The following is a 27,386-nucleotide window of genomic DNA, read 5'->3' as shown; positions in this document are numbered from 1 at the left end:
TATCTCACTGCCAAATTAAACCAATCTCTTCTCCAACCATTGCAATTAGAATTGTTTTCACATTACACGCGGCGCAGCATTAGTTATAAATCTTAATTAATGTGTAGTTGGGGTGTTTTTATTTTATAGCTTAATGTAATAGCAATTTGGCAGTAATTCTAATCTTGATTGTTTAGTATAACTATTCATTAATGTCATGCATATATTAAACATACTTAAAAAATAAAACTAATAAATAAATAGAAAAAAAAATGGCTGTGGTGTCAGGGGCCCAGATTAGCAGTTGCTTTTAAATGTAAAGCCAATCCCTGCTGGCCTACAGCCTCTCCCACAAGATGTCTGCAGGTGGCAATAAGAGCCCTGCAAAGAAATGAGGGAGAGCTGAAGCTGATAACCAAATGACGTCCCAGAAACCCGAAAGCAGAGCGGGTGAGAGAAAACAAAGGAACCTGCAGGCACCCATTAATTATCCTTCTACTGGTTCACCAATGGGAGCCATTTTCAATTATTTTATGCGCTGTAGATTTTTTGACCAAAAGCTCTCGTTTTTATAGCAAAAATAAAGGCAGAAAAGTAATCGTTTTATCCCCAGAAGCCAAAAATGTAATTAAATGGAAATCCAATTAGTCGACCAGCCCTGCAAAGAAGAAAGGAAGCGCTGCATGGCTCTGATGGCTGATGTGCTCTTCAGTGAAACAGATAAAATATAAAAATAGAATTCAAGAAGTACTAGCAGTGATTCTCTATAAACAAATAAATGAATGTCATATTGACAATAACACACTGTTGAATAGCCTAAATGTAATCAGATTTTTAATTTGAATTGACGACTGTGTTGCAGTGGTTTGCACTGCTACATCACAGCAAGAGGACCGTGGGTTCGAATCCAGCAGCTGTCTTTCTGTGTACAGTTTGCATGTTCTCTTTGTACCTCTGTGGGTTCTCTCTGGCTTCTCAGGCTTCCTCCCCCACAGTCAAAACACATGATGTGATCCCGAATTGGTCGTAGGTGTGTCTTTGAGCCTGAAACTGTCCAGGGTGAATTCTGCCTCTTGCTGGATGACAGCTAATTAAGGCTTCAGCCCTCCGCAACCTTGACTTGTTTAGCAAGAACCACCATGAGTGAAAGAGAGCCTCTGGTCATTGAAATATATCTAGAGAAGTAAATCTTGAGAAATGTTCTGTAGGGGAACATGTGGAAGGACCATTAACACTTGCAGCTGCCCGTTTTCTCTGTCGGTGTACTTCAGGGTCACGCAACCGAGTAAAGTCGTTTGACTTTTGCTAACATTTTCTTAAAAACTGTATGTTTGAATTAACTATCGATTAATTAAAAGTACACTTCAAGTATTTATTCATATTTAACTTTAAATGAATGCTTTTTATGAAAATTTGCAGCTTCTGTGGGAGTTAAATTGTTATAAAACACAGTTCTTCAATAAAATGGTAAAATATATATAACTCTATAATGTTATCACACACATGCACACACTCGTATTTTACAATCATGCTGACTGAAACTGAAATATCATCTTCACATGTACATGTAGACTTTAAAAGAGAATCCTTTAAAACCAGAAATGTTTTTGTTTCGCTGTAGTTGGTCCCCAGCACCATGAAACTGTCAGCGGAGGGCTCAGAGTTCTTCTTCTACTATTCTTTACTGGGGAACGACATAACCAGCGAGCCTTTCCAGAACCTGTTGAGTCCTGACTTTGAGCCAGAGCGCGCGTCTGTGCGCATCCGCAGCAGCAAACAGATCCTCAAAGCTTTCCTGTCTCAGCAGCCCAGTTTACAGGTGAGTGCCTGACTGGGAGCTCCTTCCTCCCAGTTACCTGCTGTGTACCTGTATGTCTTAGTCCTTTCTCTTCCTCAGATCCACCTGTGCTGTGGGAATCACTCTTTGGGCAGCACTGACGTTTCTCTCTCAGCTCTGGCTGGTATTTCCACGGATCTGGATAACAAAGCAGCAACACTAGAGGGAGCCTTTCTCCTGCAGCCTCCGAAGCAAGTCAAGCAGACACTACCTGCTCTGCCCACCGACCTGCAGCCGACTCTGGGAGTGGCTGTAACCCTGAGGAGGGAGGAGGTCGCACTGCAGGTAAATGAAAACAAGTACTCAGAGTTTAATTTCTAAAACATTTATGATTGTGATGTTGTCAGCTATAAATTACATGAGATGAATGAATGATGAATCTTTGCACTCACAGCAATTTGGAGGGAGAGCAGAACTCTGCATAGAACCTCAGACTAGATTTCATGTGTTTCTTTACCAGTGTGATTTTATAACTTCCTAATGCATTGGTTGTTTTTGTTATGCTTTATGATGGACCTGAGTTGTTGTCTGATTATCACACTACATGTCATGCTGCATGGTCTTGTGTCCTTTCATCAGTCTGTAGGGAATAAAGAGGCTAGTGGAGCGCCGTCTCCTGCTGTTCCTCCTGCTGAACAGAGACCTCGAAGCTCTTCTCCAGTCCATAAGCCTGCAGGGTCTCCTCCACATCCTGGTCCTCGTGGTCCTCCTCTCCCTCCTCCTTCATCTCATACAGAGAGCGAAGCAGAGAGTCTGCTGGATGAGCTTCGGCACGGCAGAGAGCCGACAGGATTGGCAGGTAGGACTCAAAATAAGCAGCTGTCATTTTCACACGAGAAGTTTGAAAGGTTTAGAGCTGAAGTTTGTTCACTGGTGTCCAGCTACAGATTTGGAGGCTCCAGCGTCGCTGCCCAGACAGCCTGAGGCTGCAGCGGATGGTGGAATGTCATCCGTCAGTGTTTCTGCTCCCAAAGTCTCCATCCCCCCCTCCGCTCATCACTACTGCTTCTCTCTGGACCTTCGCAGCCTGGGAAACCTCAGCTTACCCCACCCCATTGCTGCTACGCTCAGGTGAAACACTTTATCTGCTCTCAGCTGTCAGAACGAGTTTTTCCACATACGGTGCTGTGCAGAGATTTTAGGGAACTTTAGATGTTTACATTAATAGCTGTCAAACACTCAGCAGCTTTGAGCCTGAGTCAGGAGGAAACATTTTAATTTCCATTCAGTTTTATTCACATGGTGCCAAGCATTAGAAATTGCAGCTTGTTTACAACAACAATTAAAAAAAATTATATCAATTGAATTGATAAGAATTTAGCGATTCTGATGCCATTATTGATATTACTTGTTAATTCATGTCCTTATCGATTCTCATGGGGTTCTCATTGACTCCGCTTTGAGAGTCACCACCATCACTAAGCAAGATATCGAAGACATTAGATTCTTGCAAATTAATTGCATGCTGTGGGTCAAAGTGCTTTAAAGGTCTGTATAAGTGTGGATGGTTAATTTATCTACTGTTCAACATAGAGAGAGTCGTTTTCCTGTATTTTACTCACAATCATCACTTCTAACAGTTTATTTTAAAAAATCTGTTATAACAAACATGCCTTTAAAAAAATTATTATCCTAAGATTTCATGGACTTCTGTCTGGTATTTGATTGAGAAAATTTTCTATTTAGGAATGCATCCAAATATTTAGTGCAGTGGTTTTAATTTTATCTGTTCATTGATGGTTGTATATTTGTCGCACTTCAGGTACTCCTACCAGTTCTTCGGCAGTGCTGCTCCGATCATGACTAACCCTCCTGTGGAGCTGCAGAGGAACATGGAGGTGTCTCTGCCTCAGTCCTACTGCGCCTTCGACTTTGCTGCCCTGCCACAGCAGCTACAGGAAACCTTCAGCAGGTAGGGAAAAAAACTTCATTCTTCCATCAAAATTTAAAGAAGTGCAAAGGTCCAGTGGTGATATTTTTAATGATAACACAGTAAAACATAAATAAGTGCAAAGAAACCATCTCACCTTCATACATTATTTAAACAAAGCTAAGCTATCGGGTTTATCGTTGGTTTGCTCTTTGTCCTCCTGCTTGAGGGATCAGCTCTCTGACTCTGTGTCGGGCCAACAGGCACAAAACTCGTCTGATGGAAAAATAACTCCAGACCTATTATAATGACAGCTCGAATAGTGTTTCCTTTTAAGTTATCATCTATAATTATCTTTTCCTTTTACTTCAAAGTTTGTTTTTTATGACAGTATAAATGACATAAATGGGTGAAAAATTAAAGGAAAAACCTGAACGATTGAACCCTTCAGTGATTTCCTTTTTCTTAGTTCTGCTGTAGAGAACATTTTGCTGTTATGTTTTGTGACACCTTTGAGGGAATGGTCACTGCAAATGAACATGATGCCCTTTTTTTATTTTTAAATCCTGTCCTGTCTGGCAGCTTTTGCAATCAGAATTGTGATCTGAGTGCACTGTGGTGCTGAACACATTTTGCTTTTCCAAAAACAGCTATATAAAATCTTTATAGCCTCCTTGTGTTCATGTGAATCTTTTATCTGTTTATTTATTCATTTCTTTTTGTGTTATTTCAGTTATTACATTATATGTGATAAAGTATGACAATGTGTAATTATGACAATGTGTAAGGTAGGACAGGCAGGGGAAAAAACAAACATACAGCACCTGGAACACAAAAATGAGAAAATACACTAATCAACAGTCTTCTTGTAGTGTGAGTGTGAAAGAAAGAAAGAGAGATGTTTATGTGTATTTGTCATGAATTGACTTGATAATGAGGGTGGGAAGCTGCAGTAACAACCCCCCAAGAGCAACAGACAGATGGAGATGGAACCAGGGCAACTGTCCCATCCAAGACCCCGAAGAGTACTGAGGACCCAAGGCCACACATCACTGCGGCATCCGCGCATCCATCCAAGGAGGAGAAGGATGGAGGCCCCAGATGGGGTGCCCACGGCCAAAGGGTGAGACTCCCAGAGGCAATAGGCAGTCGACCTGCTAGAGGCCGGCCACCCTGTTACAAGTTGAGAACACGGCCACTCAGCACGCAGCAATTTCCCCGCCCCACCAACGAGAAGGACCAAGCCACCCTGACTCACGAAGGGAGCGGGCCAACGGCTACACCAGAGCATCCAGTCACACAACCCGGAACCAACAAGCACCCACATCCCAGGGAGAGGCATAAGCGTCCAGCAGAGAGCGGTGACCATGTCCCACAGGGTCCAGGGCTTAGCCATGCACACACACACACACACTCATAGACCACTCACTCACTGTCACATGCACACACATTGACATCCCACCTTTGAGATGTCACCGATGACACCGCCCCACGCCAGCAGCAAACACAAACACCCTGTAGTCCCCTGGTAGTCACCTGGTCTTTCTTTCGTTCTTATTCTTTGAGGAAACATTGTTATCCTGGTACAGTGTTTCCATAGAATCAGATTGTATTTGTGGCAGTAGTGAGGCTGGGGAACATGTATACGGATGTGTTTTTGTGAGAAAGATGGCTCACTCGTACTTAAACTGGATTCATAAATAATGTTGTGAACAGACTTCAGCTCCACAGTTTTGAATTGAAGCTGGCGACAGTTGTCCTTGTTCTCTTATGACGCCTCATTGATCTCAGTGTAGCGGCACGAGCTCTCCTGCTACAGCTCACACTCCTGCAGCTTTGTACATGAATGCCAGCTATGCTTGATGAGATGAGCTCCACTTTTTAAAGTGAACCAGTCGGTAACAATTGTCCTAAAAAGTGGTTTGATAAAACGGCTTTTTTAAAAAAAAAAAAATTCTCACAGCAGAAATTAAGAAAGAAAAAATGCAGGAATATTCATTAGTTTGGTGTTAGTTCAGGAGAAGTGTTAAAAAAGCAGCAGGGGGATTTCATGTGTTTTAACTGTGTGTTGTAGAGTTCCTCTGGTGGTGGAGGTTTGGCACAGAGACACAACCAGCCGTGACCAGCTGATTGGACGAGCCTCCATTCAACTGTCTCAGCTGTTGAGCACTGAGAAGAGCAGATTCCTGGGATCAACTGGAGAGCAGTGCTGGAGACAGACTCACCTGGACAGGATCCTTGTGGGCCAAAAACACCGGTAGAAACCAGACTGACTGATGGATCACGTAATGATGATTAACCTCTGTTTAACAGCTGCATTTCTATCTGTCTTTCAGGCCTGGTGAGAAGGTGGCAGAGTTGGGCTACATGGCAACGCTAGAGGACCTGGGATTGGTTAAAGCCACAGAGGTCATAGTGTCTGACTCATCACAGGTGAGAGAGCAGCGCAAATAACAAACAGCAGCCAGTATGGTGCATCTTCCTTTCAACAAGATAAAGAACAAAAATATTCTGGATTTAGATGACCTAGGTGTGTTATAGTCGATCCCTCCGTGCAGTGTTTTTCACCATCAGTCAGACTGAAAACTGACTTCTTTTACTTGCTGCACCATCTGTGGTACAGAGTGCTATTCTATAAAAGCTGCTTTCAGTTCATAACTCTCCAGCATGATACACAAAGTATTGGATGTTGAGTCACAGCCTCCTGTTGACAGCTTTAGTTGATTTTATAAGGTTTAAATTATTTTTAAGCACGTCATCTACAATAAGTGCCTTTTAAAGAAACAGGATGTAAACCTGTGTTTCAGAGGATAAACTGAGTGCCAGGGTTTGGAAAAATATGTTTTTAACTGAGTCATGTTCCAAAAATAAAACTATATAAACACTGTAGAGCTGGGAATGTCTTCTGCTCTAAAAATAAGGTGACTTTAAAAAAAAAATAAACTTTTTCTGTCCATGCTAGTTTTCTTTTAGAGATAAAAAAAAAAAAAAAAAGTCGCCTGGTCTTTCTAGTCTTCTATCACCACAGATTACTTTGAGTAAAATGTTGTTGTTTGTTTCTAGGTCAACTAGATCACTTTTGACATGTTTATTTTCCTATATATCTACAGAATGAAGTTCCACCTCGCTTGCAGCCATCCTTCCACCCTGCAGTGCCCAGACCTGCAGCTTCCAGCCTCCACACAGCACCACGGGGTCCTACGGTCCCCAGAGAGACTCTGGAGTACCGCACAGCCCTGGAGCTGGAGATGTGGAAGGAGGAGCAGGAGGATCTGTTTGATGATCAGGTAACCACTAGCACCATGCATTTTTTTTGGATTCTTACAGCGCTCAGATATTTTCTTACTTACCTTTTTCCTGTAGGAGTCGACTATTATATAACGTTTATAAAATGTGCTTGTTTTAGCTGAGGAAGAAGGAGCTGAGCCACATGCAGGCGTTAGCAGAAGAGTGGAGGAGGAGAGACCGAGAGAGAGAAGCTCTGGTCAAGAAGAAGGTGGAGAGTCTACACCCGCCTACACAAATTCACATATCAATATATGCTTAAGTTTTACTGAAAGGTCCCTCCTGCTCACTTCTCCACATCTGTGTGTGTTTGCAGGAGGTGGAGTATAACCTGCTGGAGGAGCAGCTTCAGAAGACTTTGTCTGATCTGGAGAAGAGAGAGAAACAGTTGGCTGAGGCTGAGCTAGAGGTCTGATGCTAGCTGATGACACAACATACAGTATCAAAGGCTCATAATATTCATACAAATTATTGTAATTGTAATTCTGTAAATGTGTGTTTTAGTATGTTGCCAACACTTAAGAATTGCTTGGCAGAAGGAGGACTGTAGACAGAAAATTGATCATCAGACATCACATAAAGTGTTTGGATCGTTGCATCATGCAGTAATTTATCAGCATCTGTCATCATCCATCACCTGAACCGCTTTATGACTTTTATGCCACACATTGTAGCACCATCTTGTGTACAACGTTATATATAAAACCAATTCTTCATTCATTCCAAATGCTAATAGCTCACACTTCAAAAGCAGGTATCAGTAAAACTGTACTTTTTGTAGTTCTTGTTTAACATAGACTAGAAATTATGTGGCCAGAGTTTAATCTTGCCCCCTTTATAGCAGGGTTTGTTATTATAGAAAATGTAAGCATAACAAAGACACTTGAAAAAATCTAAAGATACAAGTGTATGTTTTAGATTTTTGGCTCTTTTAAAACACTTTTAGTCAGAACATCGGCTGTGCTGATGTTTAAAATGTAGATTAAAGGTGAAATGCTACACAGAAGTCTTCATTAAAGCTTCTCCAGGGCTATTTTGACCATAGCATGTGTGTAAAAGCCTTTTTCTTAACGTTTTTAGTATTTTTATCAGAATAATATTTTTTTTCTGAGATCTCTTAAAGACCCCATTTAAGCAGTCCCTTTGACTCTTGCAGTCAAAGTGTTCATTGGTAGATTGTAGATTTTAGCTCTCTGCAAAATGTAATATCTAAAAATGTATTGATTACAGACCATTATAGACAATGTGAAATGCATGCAGTCTACGTATATTTCACACATACAAAGGGTAGAGGGAAGTGACCAGGCAGTGACATTCACTCTAGTCGAGATTATAACTGACCAAACCGTTTCTCTACAGTAAAGTGAGTGCATCTCTGTTTTCAGACTCAGAGGCTGCAGAGGGAGCTGCGGGCCGAGCATGAGCTGACCCAGAGGGAACTGCAGGAGAGCAGCAGGCGACTGCGACAGGAGTGCGACCACCGGGTGGCGCTAGAGAGAGAAAAAGTCCGACTGATGGAGGAGGAACGAGCCCGTTTACTGCAGCAGGTAGAGATTGAGGATTAATCTGTTTGACTGATTCTGATTGTAAAGTAAAGTGACTTCTTCTATTCTTTTCTTTGTGCTCCTGTTGTGCAGATTGCAGATGGTGAGTCTCGGTACAAACAGCTGGAGAAAGAGTTCCAGCTGTTCAGAGAACAACAGAACATCAGACCCGAGTTCAGACTGCAGTCAGAGATCAACCTGCTCACCCTAGAGAAGGTAAAGCAGCTGCATTAGGAATAGTACTACCTGGAAAGACGGTGCTCATTATAATGAAATTAAAGTCAAAGTTACAGCCAAAGTACATCACCTTTCTGTGCAGGTTTCCAGGTTTTTCACAGATATCAGATAAGCTGATGGGACAGAGCAAATGTAATATATCAAAATATTACAAGATGAAATCTAATAAAACTGAAAGAAAATTACACAATTTGCATTCTACAGGTTAGTTAGTGAAATAAAGCAATATTAGAGAAGATGCTAAAAAAGCTGCTAAAAGTCTAAAATAATAAAAAACATTATACTACATGTAATACTACAATATTACATAAAACAGTGCTGTATAACTTTTTTTAAGCTAAAAGGGTTAAATAACATTAATAAATTTTTTCAATAATAACTCTAAAATAAGTAAAAATAAAGCAATACTGAAAGAAATAAACTAAAAATGAAAAAAATTAAAAATGCAACACAATAAATATGCTTTTGAAAAAAAGCACAAAAGGTGTTTTTCGTTGTCAGGTGGAGCTGGAGAGGAAGCTGGAGTCCGCCACTAAATCCAAGCTACACTACAAGCAGCAGTGGGGGCGTGCCTTAAAGGAGCTTGCTCGATTCAAACAGGTATGGTTCACCCAGAGAAGGATGTGATTCTTATAGGTGTTTACTGCAGAGTGCTAAACTTTTATACCGGGGTTACAGATTTAAAGGATTGGTAGTCTTAACAATGCATATTTGCATGTTAGTATGGGCTGTAAAAGTATGTACATACTAGCTGTCTAAGTATAAAAATATGGGCCAGTGGTTATCCCTGTTAAGTATGTAAATGTGTTTAAAAACTCATAACAAACCAAACATAAAAATGATTTTTCAGCAAATTACAGTTACTTATTTTTGTTTTTAGAAAAGTGCAATAACATCTGAACCTAAATGTTAATTACATTCCAATGTCTCTGCAAGTTGATATTCATAGACTATTCCAGTATGCAATGAAATCAGTAACCAGATGGATGAAAACAACACTAGTAGTCCAGAATCTCGACAGAACAGGACAGAATAATGACAGCACTACCTGAAACTGACAAAAACAAAACCCAAACTTTACCATTAAAACAAAGCGAGTGTGAGGAGCTGACCTCGGACCTTCCTGTCTTGACAGCGGTCATATTTCTCAGCAGATAATTGTAGTTTTTCAGTGAGGGGATGCTGCAGGTTTTTAAATCTGCTGCTGGAGATGAGCTGACAGTGTTAGGACATGTAAGTGCTCTGTTTAAAGACATAGAGTGAGCAGAGGAAACCAACCATAGCTCCACACACATCACATCATACCGAGGATGCAGCAGCATGTAGATGTGTGATTGAGTTTTAAGGCAATTTAAAACTTACTGTAGACTTTAAATTGCTGTCACCTTTTTTGGTATTGTCTTTTTATTTCCTCAATCTAAACATGTTCTTTTTAGACTAACTGGTGATTCTAAATTGGCTGTAGGTGTGAATGTGAGAGTGAATGTTTGGTTGTCATTAAGTGTGTTGGTCCAAATGCTGGGACAGATTTCATCACCCTGCAGTTGGTCGCTAAGTTGAGTAATTCACTTTAGTTTAAAGTTTATAGCTTAAACATAATCTCAAAGCACTTTATATTGTAACATTAGGACCCTAAATAAAGCCCCAGATATTAGACGGAGAACCCCAGAAAGAGATTTCCATTAGAAACAGTCTCATTGAGCGGGCACGACCATCGATGACCAGCTAGGGGGTAAAAAGAGAGGATAAAGAAACGTAGAGAGATGACAAACAAAAAGGCCAGAACTTAAACTACAAGAGAAACTGGACAAAAGCTGAAGATGTGCAAAGAGTGGAGAAGTAATGTTTGGTGCATCGTGGGAAGTCCCCCAGCAGCCTGAGCTCTATAGGCTTGAATGAATCACCTGATTCTTTATTGAACATTTGAAATAACGCGAGTGTCTGTCTCCTGAACCCAAACAGGAGAGCGCTTCAGAAAATGGACAAATGACCTTTTGGAGGGCAAATTTTCATCAACATATTCCCAACCATTGACTGTATCCATGCGCACGTCGTCTTTGTTTTGCCGTTTTGTCTTTTGTTCACTGCAACTTGTAATTCTGTTACGTGAAAGCATCAACAGCAAAAGATGGAAATAGAAAACCGGAATTCAGCTTTTGGTTAGTGACGTCTGCTGCTGCTCTACTCTAATAGGGACTATAACTTAAAAAATGACCATGACGTTGTATTTAATAAGGCATGAAAGCAGTCTTTTTGAAAACAGAGGAGTTGCTCTCTGCTGGTCATTAAAAAGATTTAAGGCACTTTCACGTTGCTACATGCATCTATTACAGTATACACTCTGTGGTCACAAGCCCAAAAAGCATCAAAGTGTATATATCTATGCTGTTTGAGGATTAAGAGTGGATTTGTGTTGGTTTTGTGTCCTCACAAGTTTGGAAAGACACACGTGTGTGTTTGTATGTCTGAAGGAGCAAGAAAACGGGAGGAGAACGAAGTGTGTTTTTACATTGGAGTCAAATATTTAGCAGAGTTGAAGTAGACGGCCATCAGTTTTTAACAACCCATACACACTCATCCACCTATCTTTGTGAGGACTCTGATTCACATATAACTACTAAATGCCTAAACCTAATACCAACCCAAACCCTGAAACCAAACCCTTTGAAGCTCTGTCACAAAGTGAGTGAGCACGTCATCACTCCACAGGCCTACAACTGAAACTTGTCCTCACAAGGGTAGACGTTTATGTGCACACACACAGCACTAAGTGGGGCTTTAGTCAGACTAAGCCTAATGTAAACACACGCAGACGCACAGACCTTATCTGACAAACTAATAACTGTTACCGACATTAACCAGCTGGAAAACTGGACGGACATTTTTCCTCCCCCTCGCTCTCCGTCTCTCTTTCATTTTTCCTTTTTACAGCAGCCTCGCCTCTTTTGTTTCCTCCTGTCTCCTTTTTTCTTCTTGTTTGACAGTTTCTCCTTCTCTTGCACCTTCACTATTTATCACGTTCAAACTTCTTCATCATTTTAGTTCTCCCTTCTTTTCTTAATTTTGGCATTTGACTTTCTTTGTAACCTTCACTCTTGCTTATTTTGCCTTCTTTCTCTTTTAGTTTCTTCGTCTGCCTCACGTATCCTTCCTTGTACCTCCTGTCTGCCTCCTTTTGGTTCGCCTTCCTTTTCTTTTCCCATCTTTGTTCTCACTTTTTTTTCTTTTGGTTTTTCCTCCCCATCCCTCCTTCCTCCCCTCTCTTAAGTGCCACATCATTGTAAAGAAAACACAGAGTGATTTATGCACCTCTAAGGGGGTTCAGCTCTGAGTGTCACCCCCCACCTATTAATCATCCCTGGGTTTGCGTTGAGCAATAAGCTAGTCAGGCGCTAACTATTCAGATGTCACACTCTCGCTTTTTATAAAATATCAGGCCTGTGTTTACACGACCATCCGTCTTGGTGCGCCGCGGTTTTTAAAGCCGCCGCTTGTTTGGTTTTTCTCGGCCTCTCCTCGCCTATTTATTCTCTCCTCTCAGCGCCTCGCATGGCGTGCTGTTTAGCTCAAGTCAGATCATAAAAATTCTTGTCCAAGGAATAATGTGCTTTTCTACCCAGGAGGTGCAAGCGGCTGGAGAATTAATACCCACACAGGACTGTGGTTTTAGATCGGAGGGTCGGCCCCTGCCTTTTTGAATTCAAAATATTGGGACAAGGAGCTTAAGTTGGTCTTTTCAAAGAAAAAATACTAGGGCACAAAGAGATTAACGTTTTGGGACGAGAAGCTAAATGTGGTATTTTTAGAAGCTAGGTGTTGTGGGACAGAGAATTACACTTGGTCATTTTCTTGAAAAGAAAGAAGCAAAGACTTCTTGGCCAGTTTATTTCAGCAGATCCAGCAGTAACACAGGCTTTGATACAAAATCCAAGTTTATGGAGGGAAAAAAAAGGGGCTGTTGCTGTTCTGATGTGAACTGAAGTCCACCATAGAAGTCAAATATAATCATAAACCACAACATTAAAACCACCTGCCTGCGTCTGATGGACAAATTATGCAAAAGTGGGTTCTTTTTAATGCCTTTTTTCAGCATTTCTAGGCCACTCAAGTACATTTTGCTTCACATTTTAGCAGTTTTTGTTGTTTTTTCTTTTTCAAAGAATCTATTGTTTTTAGGGTTGGGTACCGCTCACATTTGAACTGCTACTGAGGCCGTTGCTGGAATTTGCAGATGGCCCTTTTAAAAATCATGAATCTTATATTTTTAGAATACAAGTAAATAATTGAATATATACAATTATTTATTAACAATAATAATAATGATAATAATAATGATAATAAGGTACTTTTTGTACTTTTGTGAGCTTAAAATGCTGTAAAACCTTGGAAGATTAATTGAAACTATAAACAGAATATAAAGTAATGCCCACTATGACTTTATGTCAAAACATCAGTGTATTGTGATGAAGAGACATCAATTGAAGTTGAGAAAGATCCAGGTAAAAAGAAAAATTAAAGGTTAAACGGAAGCATACGTTAAATATTTCAGCAGTTTTATCTATAATCATACAGTCTGTTGTGTATCAGTTTTGCAGTAATGTAAATCTACTTATATAAAAGTGCACATAATGTACTCAGTAGTGCAGTTTTTAGTACATTACATGTGGAGATTGCGTGTTCTCTCCAGATACTCCTACAATCCAAAAAGATGTGTGCTAGGTGATTCTTTTTTCTTTTTTCTTTTTTTTTTTTGCCTGTCCCGTTTGGCTCTTTTGCCATCAGAATTATTGTCTAAAGGCGAAGAAAGATGCCCAACGGATTTACTTTACCAAATGGACCATCCCAGCCTTGCCGTAATGGTCTATTTGATTCACCTTTTATTGTTTATTTTATTTTCACTTGCTGAATAAGGGACAGACTTGACTGGGGGAAAGAAAGAGGGAAAGAAAAACAGCTGAGAAGAGGGACGGGGAAAAAGGGCAAAAAACAAAAACCAACAGAATAAGTAGACAAAAAATACATATATCGATCACCTGGATCACCTGTTGAGAAAGAAAAAAGAAAGCAAGCAGAAGAAAACGAGAGTAATAAACAACATCACAATGATATATGGGAATATGACAGTAAATACTAAATATTAAACATTATTGTGCAGCACGTAAGATCGACAGCGCACAGTGTGCTTTGAGGTAGGAGCCAAAAAGGGTGTAGTTTGTGTGTGTGATCACCTGTGTGTACACCTGTGAGCATGAACGTGCTTGTTTTTAAAAGGTTCCTTCATGTAATGATCTGCTAGAGGGTGTGGGGGGCCACTGCCCCGTCCTCCAGGGCATGAAGCAGGTATGGAGGAGATCAAAACTCCAGACATCCAGAGGCCCCCAGAACACAAGAGACCAAGGAAGACCAACAGAGGGGCAGCCACGCCACTATCCCAGAAAGAGCTGAGGAGAGTCCCAGATGAGGGGTCACTCAGCAGCCGCGGAGCAGAAGCCAGGGGGGGTTGCAGTGACGTGCCCGTGAGCTCCGCCGGCAGCCAGCTGTGCCTGAGTGACCGAGCCCCAGGCCGAGAGGCTGAGGGCACCCCATCCCCGAAGTGGCCCGAGCGAGCCCCAGGCTCCGGGCCCCAATAAGCAGCCACCAAGGAGTGAGCCGGTGTGTACCTGGACGCCCATCCCCGGACACAAAGAACCACCAACGCACCGATGTCTGAGGGCGTCCGCCACCGGCAGGGGAAGTGGTGGGGGGAGATAGGCCTCCAAACCTTTGAGGGCCTGAGATATCCCCAGAGAGGTGGCGTCTGATACCCAACCTGACATATAGACACAGACATACAGGCACACACAGATACAAACATCCATTCCCACCCTCATGCTCTCATAAGCAATTACTCCACACTCAACCAACGTGCAGACAGACATAAAGAGACACTGTACATACAATCACATTCCCCAAGCGTACTCTAAGAACCGGGTCTAGGTACCCTTGCCCCTGGAGGGGGAAACTGCACCCAGACCCAGGTGGTGTTACCCTTTTCCCTGCGGTGGGGAGAAGCAGACTGCCCCGACTCCGCAGCAGCAGGGAGGCCCCACATTCCAGACCCCAGTCGGACGGCCAACTCCTCCTCCTAGCCCCCCCGCTCCAGCAGGCCGCAGAGACCGGGGGTGTGAGAAGACTCCAAACCTCCCTCCACCCGCTCATATGTAGTGTTGATGTATATGTGTTCTAAGGTGCATTTAAAACCCAGGAGGGCATGGAGCTACCTGCCGGAGAGCAGCAGGTAAGCGCATAGCCCCTCCTGATAGCCCTCAATGTCTACGTGTATTTAAAATTGAGAGGTGGGCAACGACGCCAGGGGTGAGGTGTACACCCTGATGGTAATTTGGAGTCCGTGTTGTGTGCCCACCCCCAAGATCCTATATGTATGTGTTATGAGAGTGTGAGTAATGTGAATGTCTAAGTTGTGAGATAAAATTGAGGCAGAGGCAGCCAGAAGGGGACAGAGGGGGTGGGATGCCTCCTCTGCACCCTGGTGACACACCCCTACCCCAAGGCCCTGCATGTGTGGGTGATTGTGGTGGAGCGGGAAGAGGGAGGTAGCTGGAGATGGGGAGGGAAGGAAGGGAGGGGCAAGTGACCCCTCCCTGGGGCCAGCTCCCCCGCTGACCCCAGTAGGCACCCCCATACTCTGCAACCCGCCAGGGAAAGGGGGCCCAGGCCCATCCGGACCGGGCCCAGTGCAGCAGCGCCGCCCGGCCCCACAGAGCCCGGGACAGCCCACCCGACCCCACCACAGAGAAAACTGCACCCACCCCATCATCCACTCATCTTCCAGACTATACAAGACAATAGACGCCCAGGCTGAGATCTTCCTCCACCTCTCCTATATCTCCCCCTCCTGCAGAGAGAATTCCTGAAGAGAGGAAAGCTCCTGCAAGATGTGACAACCTCCCCCACCAGTTGAAGAGCCCCCCAGGTGGCTCGATGCACTGGCGGCACCCTGCGCCAGGGCTGGGCCCCCATACACCCACCCGCCCACAACCCCGGCAACACACCAACCAGGACCCGAGCCCCCGAGGCCCGGCCGGGGCCCCAGCCCAGAGACGGAGCACCCCCAGAACCTCACGCCCGTCCCGGACCCACCCAGGGGCAGCCAGGCTACCAGGTCAGTAACCCACGTCCGTCAGCACAGACCCTCCCCTAGCCCCGCTGCACGCAGCCACGAGGAAACCGTCACCTAAGAGCCAACAGAGCCCTTAATTGGCCATGACCGCTACCCCGAGTTGAGCCCCCCAAGGAAGATGCTCCTGGGGAACCCCCCGACGCCCTAAGCCTGTCCCTACCCCCACACCAATCACAACAGTGCTAGGTGATTCTAAATTGGCTGTAAGCGTGAATGGTTGTCTGTCTCTCTGTGTTAGCCTGGTGACCTGTCCAGGGTGTACTCAACCCTTCGCCCTATGATACCAGAGACACGTTCTGACCCCCAACCATCCTGAGTTAGATAAGTGGGGGAAAAAACTTGATGGATTAGTGTTTCATTCAAAATATTGTGGACCACAAGAAGAACACAGGGTAGCATAGAATTACTTAGATTACAATGTGGCAATGCACAAACTTCTTTCACACAAGATAACATTCTTCACTCTTCTGGACCTTTTGAAGATGTAGCAATCGAGTTGGAGTTGGTCATCACGATTAGGAGCTCAATACTCCACTGATTGCCACAGAGTATTTATTATTTTATTGATTTTAAGTGCAGCATCTTCCATGTGCACACATACAGTGGCTTGCAAAAGTATTCGGCCCCCTTGAACTTTTCCACATTTTGTCACATTACAGCCACAAACATGAATCAATTTTATTGGAATTCCACGTGAAAGACCAATACAAAGTGGTGTACACGTGAGAAGTGGAACGAAAATCAGACATGATTCCAAACATTTTTTACAAATAAATAACTGCAAAGTGGGGTGTGCGTAATTATTCAGCCCCCTGAGTCAATACTTTGTAGAACCACCTTTTGCTGCAATTACAGCTGCCGGTCTTTTAGGGTATGTCTCTACCAGCTTTGCACATCTAGAGACTGAAATCCTTGCCCATTCTTCTTTGCAAAACAGTTCCAGCTCAGTCAGATTAGATGGACAGCGTTTGTGAACAGCAGTTTTCAGATCTTGCCACAGATTCTCGATTGGATTTAGACACCAGACAGGTCAGGGATAAAGTTATTGAGAAATTTAAAGCAGGCTTAGGCTACAAAAAGATTTTCCAAGCCTTGAACATCCCACGAAGCACTGTTCAAGCGATCATTCAGAAATGGAAGGAGTATGGCACAACTGTAAACCTACCAAGACAAGGCCGTCCACCTAAACTCACAGGCCGAACAAGGAGAGCGCTGATCAGAAATGCAGCCAAGAGGCCCATGGTGACTCTGGACAAGCTGCAGAGATCTACAGCTCAGGTGGGGGAATCTGTCCATAGGACAACTATTAGTCGTGCACTGCACAAAGTTGGCCTTTATGGAAGAGTGGCAAGAAGAAAGCCATTGTTAACAGAAAACCATAAGAAGTCCCGTTTGCAGTTTGCCACAAGCCATGTGGGGGACACAGCAAACATGTGGAAGAAGGTGCTCTGGTCAGATGAGACCAAAATGGAACTTTTTGGCCAAAATGCAAAACGCTATGTGTGGTGGAAACTAACACTGCACATCACTCTGAACACACCATCCCCACTGTCAAATATGGTGGTGGCAGCATCATGCTCTGGGGGTGCTTCTCTTCAGCAGGGACAGGGAAGCTGGTCAGAGTTGATGGGAAGATGGATGGAGCCAAATACAGGGCAATCTTGGAAGAAAACCTCTTGGAGTCTGCAAAAGACTTGAGACTGGGGCGGAGGTTCACCTTCCAGCAGGACAACGACCCTAAACATAAAGCCAGGGCAACAATGGAATGGTTTAAAACAAAACATATCCATGTGTTCGAATGGCCCAGTCAAAGTCCAGATCTAAATCCAATCGAGAATCTGTGGCAAGATCTGAAAACTGCTGTTCACAAACGCTGTCCATCTAATCTGACTGAGCTGGAGCTGTTTTGCAAAGAAGAATGGGCAAGAATTTCAGTCTCTAGATGTGCAAAGCTGGTAGAGACATACCCTAAAAGACTGGCAGCTGTAATTGCAGAAAAAGGTGGCTCTACAAAGTATTGACTCAGGGGGCTGAATAATTACGCACACCCCACTTTGCAGTTATTTATTTGTAAAAAATGTTTGGAATCATGTCTGATTTTCGTTCCACTTCTCACGTGTACACCACTGTGTATTGGTCTTTCACGTGGAATTCCAATAAAATTGATTCATGTTTGTGGCTGTAATGTGACAAAATGTGGAAAAGTTCAAGGGGGCCGAATACTTTTGCAAGCCACTGTACCTGCAAATGCTTTTTATCTTACCATGTAGAAAAATGCAATCCTTTTCCATGGGAAACCAAAGACTTCTGTGGCAAAGAGTCTGCCTGGGTTAAAGTTTTATAACAGGGTGTTGAAGGTCCATACTGATCATTCTTTGCTTGGACCAGTTAACCTCCGTCATGTCTTGGTTTCATTGGTCATGTGATCTTGCTGCTGAGTTCAGCTCCCCTCGGGGCCATCCAGACTAAAAGTGTCCTCTCTCATGACGCCGTGAGTGTGTTTGTATAAAACTGTCTGTCAAACAGCAGATGTAACATGTTGTCTGAGGGTATTTCAGTGTTACTGGTCTCAGTGGACACTCTGATGGTTCCCACTGGTCATTCCTGAAATATTATGGAGTCCCAGTGTGAGGGGTGTTGTCCCAGACAGCTAGGGTCAAAGGGTTTGATCGGTACTGAGAGATTTTAAGGAATATTACTCTACACATGATGAATTTTCCAATTTTTTCCACACAGTTGCTTTGCTGGATGGTTTTCAGTCCATCTGGAAGTAAACACGAGGCTGAAAACACATAAGCAAAGCAGGAAAGACAAACAGTGGTAGTTCATAGAAGTTTAATATAAAGAGCCAAGCAGCTCTACTGGGAACCTGAATTTAACACAAATTGCAAACAGTTGGATTAGAAATGACGTTTTTGACCACTTGTCGGTCAGAGAGCTGGTAATGAACATCAGTTATTTCTCAGGAACAGAAACCTCAAATGGAGCCAAAAGAATGTGTCAAACAATGAAAAATGGGAAAGACTCTACTATAACCATTGTTAATAAATGGTAAATTGACCGTTAATTAAACTTCAGTTACCTCTCGCCCTGCGACAGCTGAGCTAGGCTTCGGTCCAGCCCCCCCACCACAACTCTGAAATGGAGTAAGCTGTTAGGAAGCTTGTTGGATATTAACAGTGAAAATTGGTTTGTAGAGCATTTTCTGGATGGTTATTATAAAGCTGAGGCTGATTTTTATCATTTTTGTTTTTTCTCTTGTCGTTTTCTTGCATTTCCACTCAGATAGGTTTAGTTTGGATAAGTCCAGGAAAATGTTGCTGTTTAAAGTTAAGTGAGCCTGGTTTTGCCCCAGGAATAGACTAACGCTCTGCTCTGTATTTGCCTTCTGGCACCAGGCATGCTTGAGGCAGTGTTGATAAGACATGGGTGCACAAGCAGTTTAGTCTCTAACTGCTTTTCAATTTTATTTCCATGCAGTAGTACAGAGATTCCCAGATGACAGAGGAAGATTTTGTGACAGTTGGAAAAGATGACTTTCTTAGATCATTTGAAAACCCTTCACGATCACTTTGTTTGCCGCTTTGACTTCTTGTTCTACAACAACACTGATGGGCTTGATTTTTATTTCTGGTCTTTACTGCAGTGAGTTTTAAGCTTAGGCCTGTGTTGACATCACAGTTTAGGTGAACGACTAATGTGTCGGGCAGAACTGCAGTTTTAAGTGATTGACATGGTTCAGAGTTGGTCTTACAAAAAGCCCGATCACAGCTATACACACTCGTCTGCATGTCGTCATTGTTTGTGCCATTCTTTCTTCAGCTCACTGTGGTGACTGAAGTTATAATATGCAAACAACTAACGTGAAACATTGTAAATTTGAAAGCTGATTTTGGTCAGATGATTAAGCGTTTCGTCCCATAATTTGTTTTTAAACCATTTATTTTTTGTATCGCTGCTTGTGGTAAAGATGAACAAATAAGAACTTCAGCTTTAACTAGGTATCGCAACTTCGATATTTCAGTGCTGGAAATACATTGAAACTTCACTTCAAAGAGTGAATACAAACCCAGTGCTTAATGTTAAATGTTTCGGTCTCCATTATAAACGGACCACATTCTTCAACTCTGCTCCTGCAGCTTTTATCTCCTGCTTATCGGTCTTAAACCTCCACTCTGCATGTCCCTGCAGCCTGAACATACGGACCTTAACCCTTCAAACACAGCAGATATAACAGAGCTGCAGGGATGTTTAACCCTCTGTTGCAAAGATCTCATCTGCTCAGTGCTACATTTAATTAGTGAGGTTGAAAAGCCTGCAAACATTACACTATTTAGGCTGCTGGTTGTGATATTGACTTAATAATTATATCAGTATGATGGTAAGAGTTCTCAAGATGAAACTGATGACTTCATTTCTGAAAACTTGTTGATCCGTCTCTATATTCAAAAACATTTTATTCCAGTTTTATTTCCTAAAATTGGCGAATTTCTCATCAGTCCACTTCTTGAATAAATAAAACTTGCTGATATATTTTTTTTTCATGTGAGGAAATGGTAAATGGTAAATGGCCTGTATTTGTATAGCGCTTTACTCAAACAATGTAAGTTGCACATTTTCTAAAAACATCTGTGAGTCCTTATTACTTAAACTCCACTTTGTTTTTCTCCAGACGGCCAAAATGTGGGTTAAGTGATTTACAAAACTGCCCTTGAACCCCCTTGTGTGCGAAGCTCACCCAGCTTCTTATGGAAACCAGAGATTTTGTATATGAAGCTAGGAACCCTCGTTTATCTCTAATCATCCTCATTTCCTTCGTGTTTTATCCGTCATGTCTCTAAACAAGCTCGCAGAGCGCTGGTGAAAAACTCCCCCTGAACTCCCACAGGTGGCGAGCTGCTCAGAAAACTGCATGTGATTATAGAAAAGTGTGTCCACATGTAAGCGATGGGATGAAAGTGTTTGTACGCGGCATCCCCCACCCAGCTGCTCAAGGCTTCTGACAGTACAGGCGAGTAATGGAGGGTCAGACAGCGGGGGAGGAGAAGTCATTCTCGGAGCATCCATCCCAGAAACCAGCATCCAGCCTGGTCTTCATCTCCAGGCTCACAGCAGTTTTTTTAGCCGTTGATAAAGGAGCAGTGAAGGCTGGATGTCGTGTTGTGGTTCACAGTGGTCGTGGATATCATTTTATCTCAGTTTATATTTTCGGTCTGTTTAAACATGTCATTTGAATGTATTTCAGGAATCAGGAACTTAAGATGGATGCTCTTTTATTCAAACAGTCTGATATAATAGACACAGCTATATATTCAGAGATTTCGATACAGCGGTACCACTAATGTTGAAAAATGAAAAATAGGCCAATACAACGTCTATAAAACTGGAAATTCCAAGTCCAACTTTCTTTCTGTCGTGATTTTTGATTGTTTGATGTTTTGTGATTTGAACCACACCAGTGGGCTTCACAAGGTAGATGCTCTACACAAGATGCTCGTAGTCTCGATTACATCAAAGGATGTAAAAAGGCCCCAGGAGGAGGCCTCAGGGCAGCCTCAGGGCAGCCTCAGGACACGCTGCAGAGATTGCATCTCTCGGCTGGCCTGGGAACGCCTTGGTGTTCCCCCGGACAAGCTGCAGGAGGTGGCCGGGGAGAGGGAGGTCTGGGCTTCTCTGCTTAGGCTGGATGGATGTAAAAACATTTTGCTTGAGCAGTAAGGTCGTGTTTATACTCCACAGACAAGTAGTTGTGCCTATTATATTTTATTAAATGCACCTGAAGGTCGTAGTTGATGCATCATAGATAAATGACCAGTCACAAAAAAAACTTTAAGAGCAGGGTGAAGTCCACTTGGACCCTCATGTTCATGCTCTTTTAACGAAATTTACAATACTGTCACTCAAAAGGACCCTTGCATATTCATGGAGAAATATAAATTATCTTAGATCGCTGCATGATTGTGGATTTTTTATTTCTTTTTTTTATTTAATGAACAAATACCAAAAACCTCCCAAAATTGGCATTTGCCCCTAGAGTCAAAGCATACCTTGAGCTTTCTTCTACATGGGTTTTGTTAAGTGAAGTTTCTCCTTTGGTTACCTCAGCTGATGCTACAATTTTCATTGGGAGCGAAATAAGTAATGCATATAACAGAAAGATAGATGGACAGCTCAGGTTGAGGTTTGAGGGGCATGTTTGAGATGGTTTGGACATGTGCAGAGGAGGGATGGTGGATATATTGGGGAAAGAGTGTTGAAGATGGCTCTGCCAGGTTGGAGGAAAAAAGGAAGACCACAGAGAAGTTCATGGATGTCGTGAAGGAGGACATGAGAGTTGTTGTGATCGGGTTGGGTGCTAAGGATAGGGCGAGATGAAGGGAGATGATCTGCTGTGGCAACCTCTAAAGGGAGCTGAACAGAAAAAGGAACCAAAGGAACCAACGTAATAATTTTATACAGATTATTTTGTTTTCATAATTGGTGCAAGCCAAAATCAGATTAATTGTGTTGCCTTATATTTAGTTTACGATCCGTGGCCACTGGTCCCCCTTCATCCAGGACTATGTCTGTCCTGTCAAATACACTTCTCAGGTAGTTGACCACATTTTGTTAGAACTGTCCATGTGGTTATTCTGATGCTGTCAGCTGTGATTCAGAGCCTAACTGTGTAATATCTGCTTCAGAGTCCTGACTTTTAGCTACTTTTCTCTGTGCCCCCCGTTCCTCCTACCCCCCTGTTGAGGCCTCGGTATCACCTCGTCCTCTGATTGTTTCAGGACTCGGCCTCAGGTTGTCCTTGGCAGCGGGCACTAGAGAAAATGTTTAGCCTGTTTGTTTTTCTAGTAATTAGCCCTAAAACGGCCTGTAATACAGACTGTTAATGGTCCACAGAGAGCTGAGCCTGTGTCAACACACTGGTGTGTGTGTGTGTGTGTGTGTGTGTGTGTGTGTGTGTGTGTGTGTGTGTGTGTGTGTGTGTGTGTGTGTGTGTGTGTGTGTGTGTGTGTGAGAGAGAGAGAGAGATGGTGTGTTTTTTCTGTGAGGAGGCGATCAGCCGTGTGAAAGTGGAAGCTTTCTGTGTGTGTGTGTAATGTGAAAATGTTGGTTTTCCCATCCAGAATGAGCCGGCTGCTCGATCTGCTCTCTGTCAGCCGAGCGCACAGACAGATTCCAGCCTCTCCGATCACCTCCCCACTGCCTGCGCTCTGCTGCTCGCACTCTTCCTCATTATTGCGCTGTCAGCTGAGTATGGGATGGTAATGTTGCTCAGCCTTCAACCTTTGGTGTGCCTTCTCCATGAGATCATGGTCAACCTGCACCGTATCTAATGGATACTAAGAAAATAAAGCTGCAGTTAGTCAGTAAATCCATTAGCTCATCAATGGAAAGTTATTGTCCATTATTTTGATACATGATTACATATTAACCATCAAGCTTTTGTTCCCATTTTACAATTCCTCTGAACTTTCTGCTTTTTTGGGCCTCATTTCTGTAAATGGAAAGACTTTTGGTCTTTGGTTCTCTAAAATTGTAAACTTTCGTCCGATTTCAAAAGGGAAAAAAAGTGCACTCCTAAACCAAAACTTCACACCAGACTCCAGTGAAATTCTTTCTGCTGGGGAAAAACAAAAGAGTTCATAGTTTGAGTACATCAAAAACAAAGTGCTTAACCATCACGTAACCACACACTGCCATTTGCTTTAGGGAGAATTAACAACTGTCACCATTTGCTGCTTTTATTTGCCTTTCAATTATGATAAATTTAATATTTCGGAAGTTAGTTAGACAAAACAGCTTTCACTGTTTTCATAGACCTTTGATCCATCCGTTGTCTGAACAGCTGATCTGATTCAGGGTTGCAGTGAGCTGGAGCCTGTCCCAGCTCATTTTGGCAAGCTTGGTCAGAGATGCAGGGTAAACCCTGGACAGATCGCCGGCCCTTTGTAGGGCTAACACACAGAAACAGACAAACATTCTGGTTCGCATTCATGCCTACGGTCAATTTTGAATTACCGATTAATCAAATGTGCTGATCTGTGGATAGTGGGAGGCAGCTGACATACCCAGAGAGCACAGGGAGGTGCAGCAAGAACATTAAACTCCCCTGCGAAAATCATTTATTTAAAAATATTTAAAAATCAGCCACCTAATAAATCATAACTTCCTGCTGTTTGTTTGCTCTTCTGCGATCAGATATTAAATATTTTGGTCTGTTTGTCAGATAGAACAGTGGACAAACTCCAGATCTTCAGCACAGCATGAAGATAATAAACAGGTTACCACATAAAGCTAAAAAGCACATAAAGCTGCCATAACCCAAAACCAGTGGCCAGTTTGACCTAAACCATTATTGATCTTATTTTTGCCCTGCAGAGGACAAAAAGCCGACATCTCATGACTTGAGACCTTTGTGCTAAAGCCCAGACAAACTTCATCCTGCAAGTAACCCTAAAAACCTAAAACCCAACTGGTTGATTTGATTAATTGTTTACCTGTTAGTAAAACATGTAATAGTTTGATATTAAGTGCTGCCATTCTTGATCCTGACATATGACAGATTACATATTTTGGACTGTTTTTCAGACAAAATATTTCTACTTTAAGAAATTCCTGCATTTTTTGGTCTCACGTTCTGTTAATGTTAATTAAGCTGCTGGTCCGGTTGCCTTTGTGTTTTATGCAATCACTTCAATATTTCAATTCTTTAAATAATTTTAAAAACCAATGTGCTAAATAGTCAGCTTTTTTCTGTCTTTTATAATGAAATAAATTATTGGTTTAGATTTTGCAAATGCAACTTTGCAAGCAAAACATTAGAGATGAGAAGAATGTCACAGCTGAGTAGCTGCTAACCACCACCCTGCTTTCAAAGGAAAAGGACAAATATTAGATGTTTCTAAAGGACTCATTACTCTTTAGTTCATTCAGTTTAATTTAAATCTTTAAATTTGTTTTTGGACTGTTACACAGATCAGACTTCACTGCTGGATGTTTTACAGACCAAACAACAATCACATGATCATGAAATTAGTCATCAGATTAATTAATACATTTAAAAAATGGTTTAACTGATTAATTAACTATAACTTTAAACTTTCAGCGGTAACTAATTACCAAATATAAGAATTTACCACTTTTCTGGATCATTATTTCTAACCACATAATTCGTTCTCAGATTTGCTTAATAACAAAAATAAGTGTTAGCGGCAGCCCTCGACTGGGGTTATGAGTAATTTTGATGACTTGCTGACCCTCTGCTAGTGCTGGAAACATTCACACATCCTCCCAGGGTTCACATGTAGCCAGATATTTGTCACTTTTAACGGTGACAGTCAGAATAATGAGAAATACCCCAGTAACTGTTTTCACCAAACATGCACTCCAATCAGTACATAAAACTTGAGCTGCAATGATTAGCCAATAGATGATTCATCTGCAGCTGTTTTCATATTTAGTCAACGTTTTCGGTCATTTTTAATAAACTGAAAGTAGAAAATTCTCCCAGTGCGCTTTTCTGCTTCTCTTGGTCTCGTGTTGAATATGTAATATTTTTCTAATTTAAAAGTAAAAGGACATTTGGTAACATCACGTTATGCTTTTGTATGTTGAGATTTCTCATTATTTTTCTCCCATTTTATTATTTTATTGACCAAATAAAGACTTTCTACTTTTTTAATCTAGATTATTTGATCATTTCTTTACATTTAATTATGTCTTAAATACGGTTTGAAAGCACAAGGTTTTAACAGCACATTCTCTTTTTTTCCCTTCTCATAGACAGTAGGTTCATATGTTGGACTCATGTCATCATCTTCAATCTTTTATGTTCTTATATCAGATTTGTTTTCTGCAGGTTGTTGGATGTATAACCTGCAGCCTTTAAATAATAACTCTTTAAATTTATAATTAAAGGTCTGAAGGAACGCCACATTTGTTTTCTCCTTTCAGACGGTTTTGTTGATTTATGAGCGTCCAGCTGACTCGGCTCAGATTGCTGTTCGGGACGGTTTTGGGAACTCTGAGCTGGAGGCCCGAGCAGCTGAGAGAAATACGGCTTTTGGACATTTTTTATTAAGTTTCCTTTGAGTTCTCACCGCGTTGCTGTTGGTCTCCGTGTGAATTCTCTCAAAGCCCTGCGGCATTTTTCTCAGGCCAGCTTTATGAAAATGTGAAACCAGACAAATTTATCACCACACTGTTCTGTGTGCAATTTGGAAAAACACTTTCTTGGCATCTGAACTCACACATTTCAGCGCACGGGTCAGAGGTTTATTTTCAAATATTCTCAGTTCAGATCTGATCAGTTGACGACCGGTGCTTGAATGCCAAGGTTCAAGTCAAACGTGTTGGAAGTCACAGTGAAGATCTTGAGGTTACGTGAGGTGAAAGAGAACCTGAGTCTGATTCTGCTCACATTTAACGAACATTCACAGCTTCATAGTTTCTCTTGTTTTGTTTTGTTTTTTGCAGCGGGAGCAGGAAAACGCCATGACGCGTCTGAAGAAACAACAGGCTGAGCTCGAAGCCATGAGGCTGCGTTACCTAGCAACAGAGGAGAAGGAGGCGGTCCGACAGGACAGACAGGAGCTGGACAGCATCAGGAACGAGCTCAACAGGTGATGATGATGATCAAGTTCAACAGACTCGGGGTGTCTTTCTGTTACGTGGCTGCACTTATCCCAACATCAGCAACCGCAAAGTGATCGCAAAAATCAGCTCGGCCAACCCAGAGTTTCCCAATCTAGCCGTGAGCACGCTCACACGAAACAGCTGAAACATAATAGAGAATGACAGGAGTAAAGCTGTCTGCACGCTTAAGACTGGAAATGCCTCTGTAGACAAAATTCACTATAAGCCAGCAAACAGCTGTGAGCAATTAATTTTTTTAATTACAGCCAACAGGAAAAAAAAATAAAGTTGCACCTAAAACATAAATGAATAAAATTCAGTTTCTTATTTACACTACTTTCCAGAGGACTGATGCATCCTTTGGCAGTAGCTTTTTCTCGTCTTGAACATAAAAGTTCTGCAAATCTGCAGCATAAGTTACCACGGCAACATGCCTCATTTGTAATAATAAAATCTGAGCGTTGAACCTGAAAGTATATTGCCCCAAACCCTGCTTCACAGTACAGACTCCTGTAAGGCATTTTGTTTTCGTCAACAGGTTAAAACAGCAAGATGACAGATTAGGCCCCACCCCCTCTGTGCTTGACCCCGCCCCCGGTCTGGCTCTGAGCGAGAGCGCCGAGGAGCACCTGAGCCGCCTGTTGGAAGAGAGAGACGCGTTGCTAAGGACTGGAGTTTATACCCACGAAGACCGAATCATTGCCGAGCTCAACAGGCAGATACAGGAAGCCATGACGGACAGAGGGAAGCTCTGACCGCTGCTGGAGCCGTCCAATTAGAGTCTGAGTCACACCTGAGGCTGCAGGTAAATCGGCTACCTGTTTG

The 27,386-nt window shown here is 42.4% G+C and overlaps 1 protein-coding gene across 1 annotated transcript in view; it reads left to right on the top strand.

The window, feature by feature from the left end:
- Nucleotides 1-27,386, top strand: part of cep120 (centrosomal protein 120) — a 35,422-nt gene that overhangs the window by 6,081 nt on the left and 1,955 nt on the right. The window contains exons 6-20 of the mRNA XM_063489607.1: nucleotides 1,601-1,798; nucleotides 1,877-2,101; nucleotides 2,396-2,615; nucleotides 2,698-2,887; nucleotides 3,579-3,728; nucleotides 5,761-5,943; nucleotides 6,023-6,119; nucleotides 6,797-6,973; nucleotides 7,093-7,182; nucleotides 7,288-7,380; nucleotides 8,357-8,518; nucleotides 8,609-8,731; nucleotides 9,254-9,352; nucleotides 26,403-26,548; nucleotides 27,100-27,366. Coding sequence (XP_063345677.1) covers nucleotides 1,601-1,798; nucleotides 1,877-2,101; nucleotides 2,396-2,615; nucleotides 2,698-2,887; nucleotides 3,579-3,728; nucleotides 5,761-5,943; nucleotides 6,023-6,119; nucleotides 6,797-6,973; nucleotides 7,093-7,182; nucleotides 7,288-7,380; nucleotides 8,357-8,518; nucleotides 8,609-8,731; nucleotides 9,254-9,352; nucleotides 26,403-26,548; nucleotides 27,100-27,316 — 2,370 coding nt within the window. The 3' untranslated portion in view covers nucleotides 27,317-27,366. The remainder of the gene's footprint in view (nucleotides 1-1,600; nucleotides 1,799-1,876; nucleotides 2,102-2,395; nucleotides 2,616-2,697; nucleotides 2,888-3,578; nucleotides 3,729-5,760; nucleotides 5,944-6,022; nucleotides 6,120-6,796; nucleotides 6,974-7,092; nucleotides 7,183-7,287; nucleotides 7,381-8,356; nucleotides 8,519-8,608; nucleotides 8,732-9,253; nucleotides 9,353-26,402; nucleotides 26,549-27,099; nucleotides 27,367-27,386) is intronic.

The sequence above is a fragment of the Pelmatolapia mariae genome, linkage group LG12, assembly GCF_036321145.2.
Source record: "Pelmatolapia mariae isolate MD_Pm_ZW linkage group LG12, Pm_UMD_F_2, whole genome shotgun sequence".
Lineage (NCBI taxonomy): Eukaryota > Metazoa > Chordata > Actinopteri > Cichliformes > Cichlidae > Pelmatolapia > Pelmatolapia mariae.
Note: the sequence above shows the minus strand (reverse complement) of the source record. Positions and strands in the feature narration are given on the sequence as shown.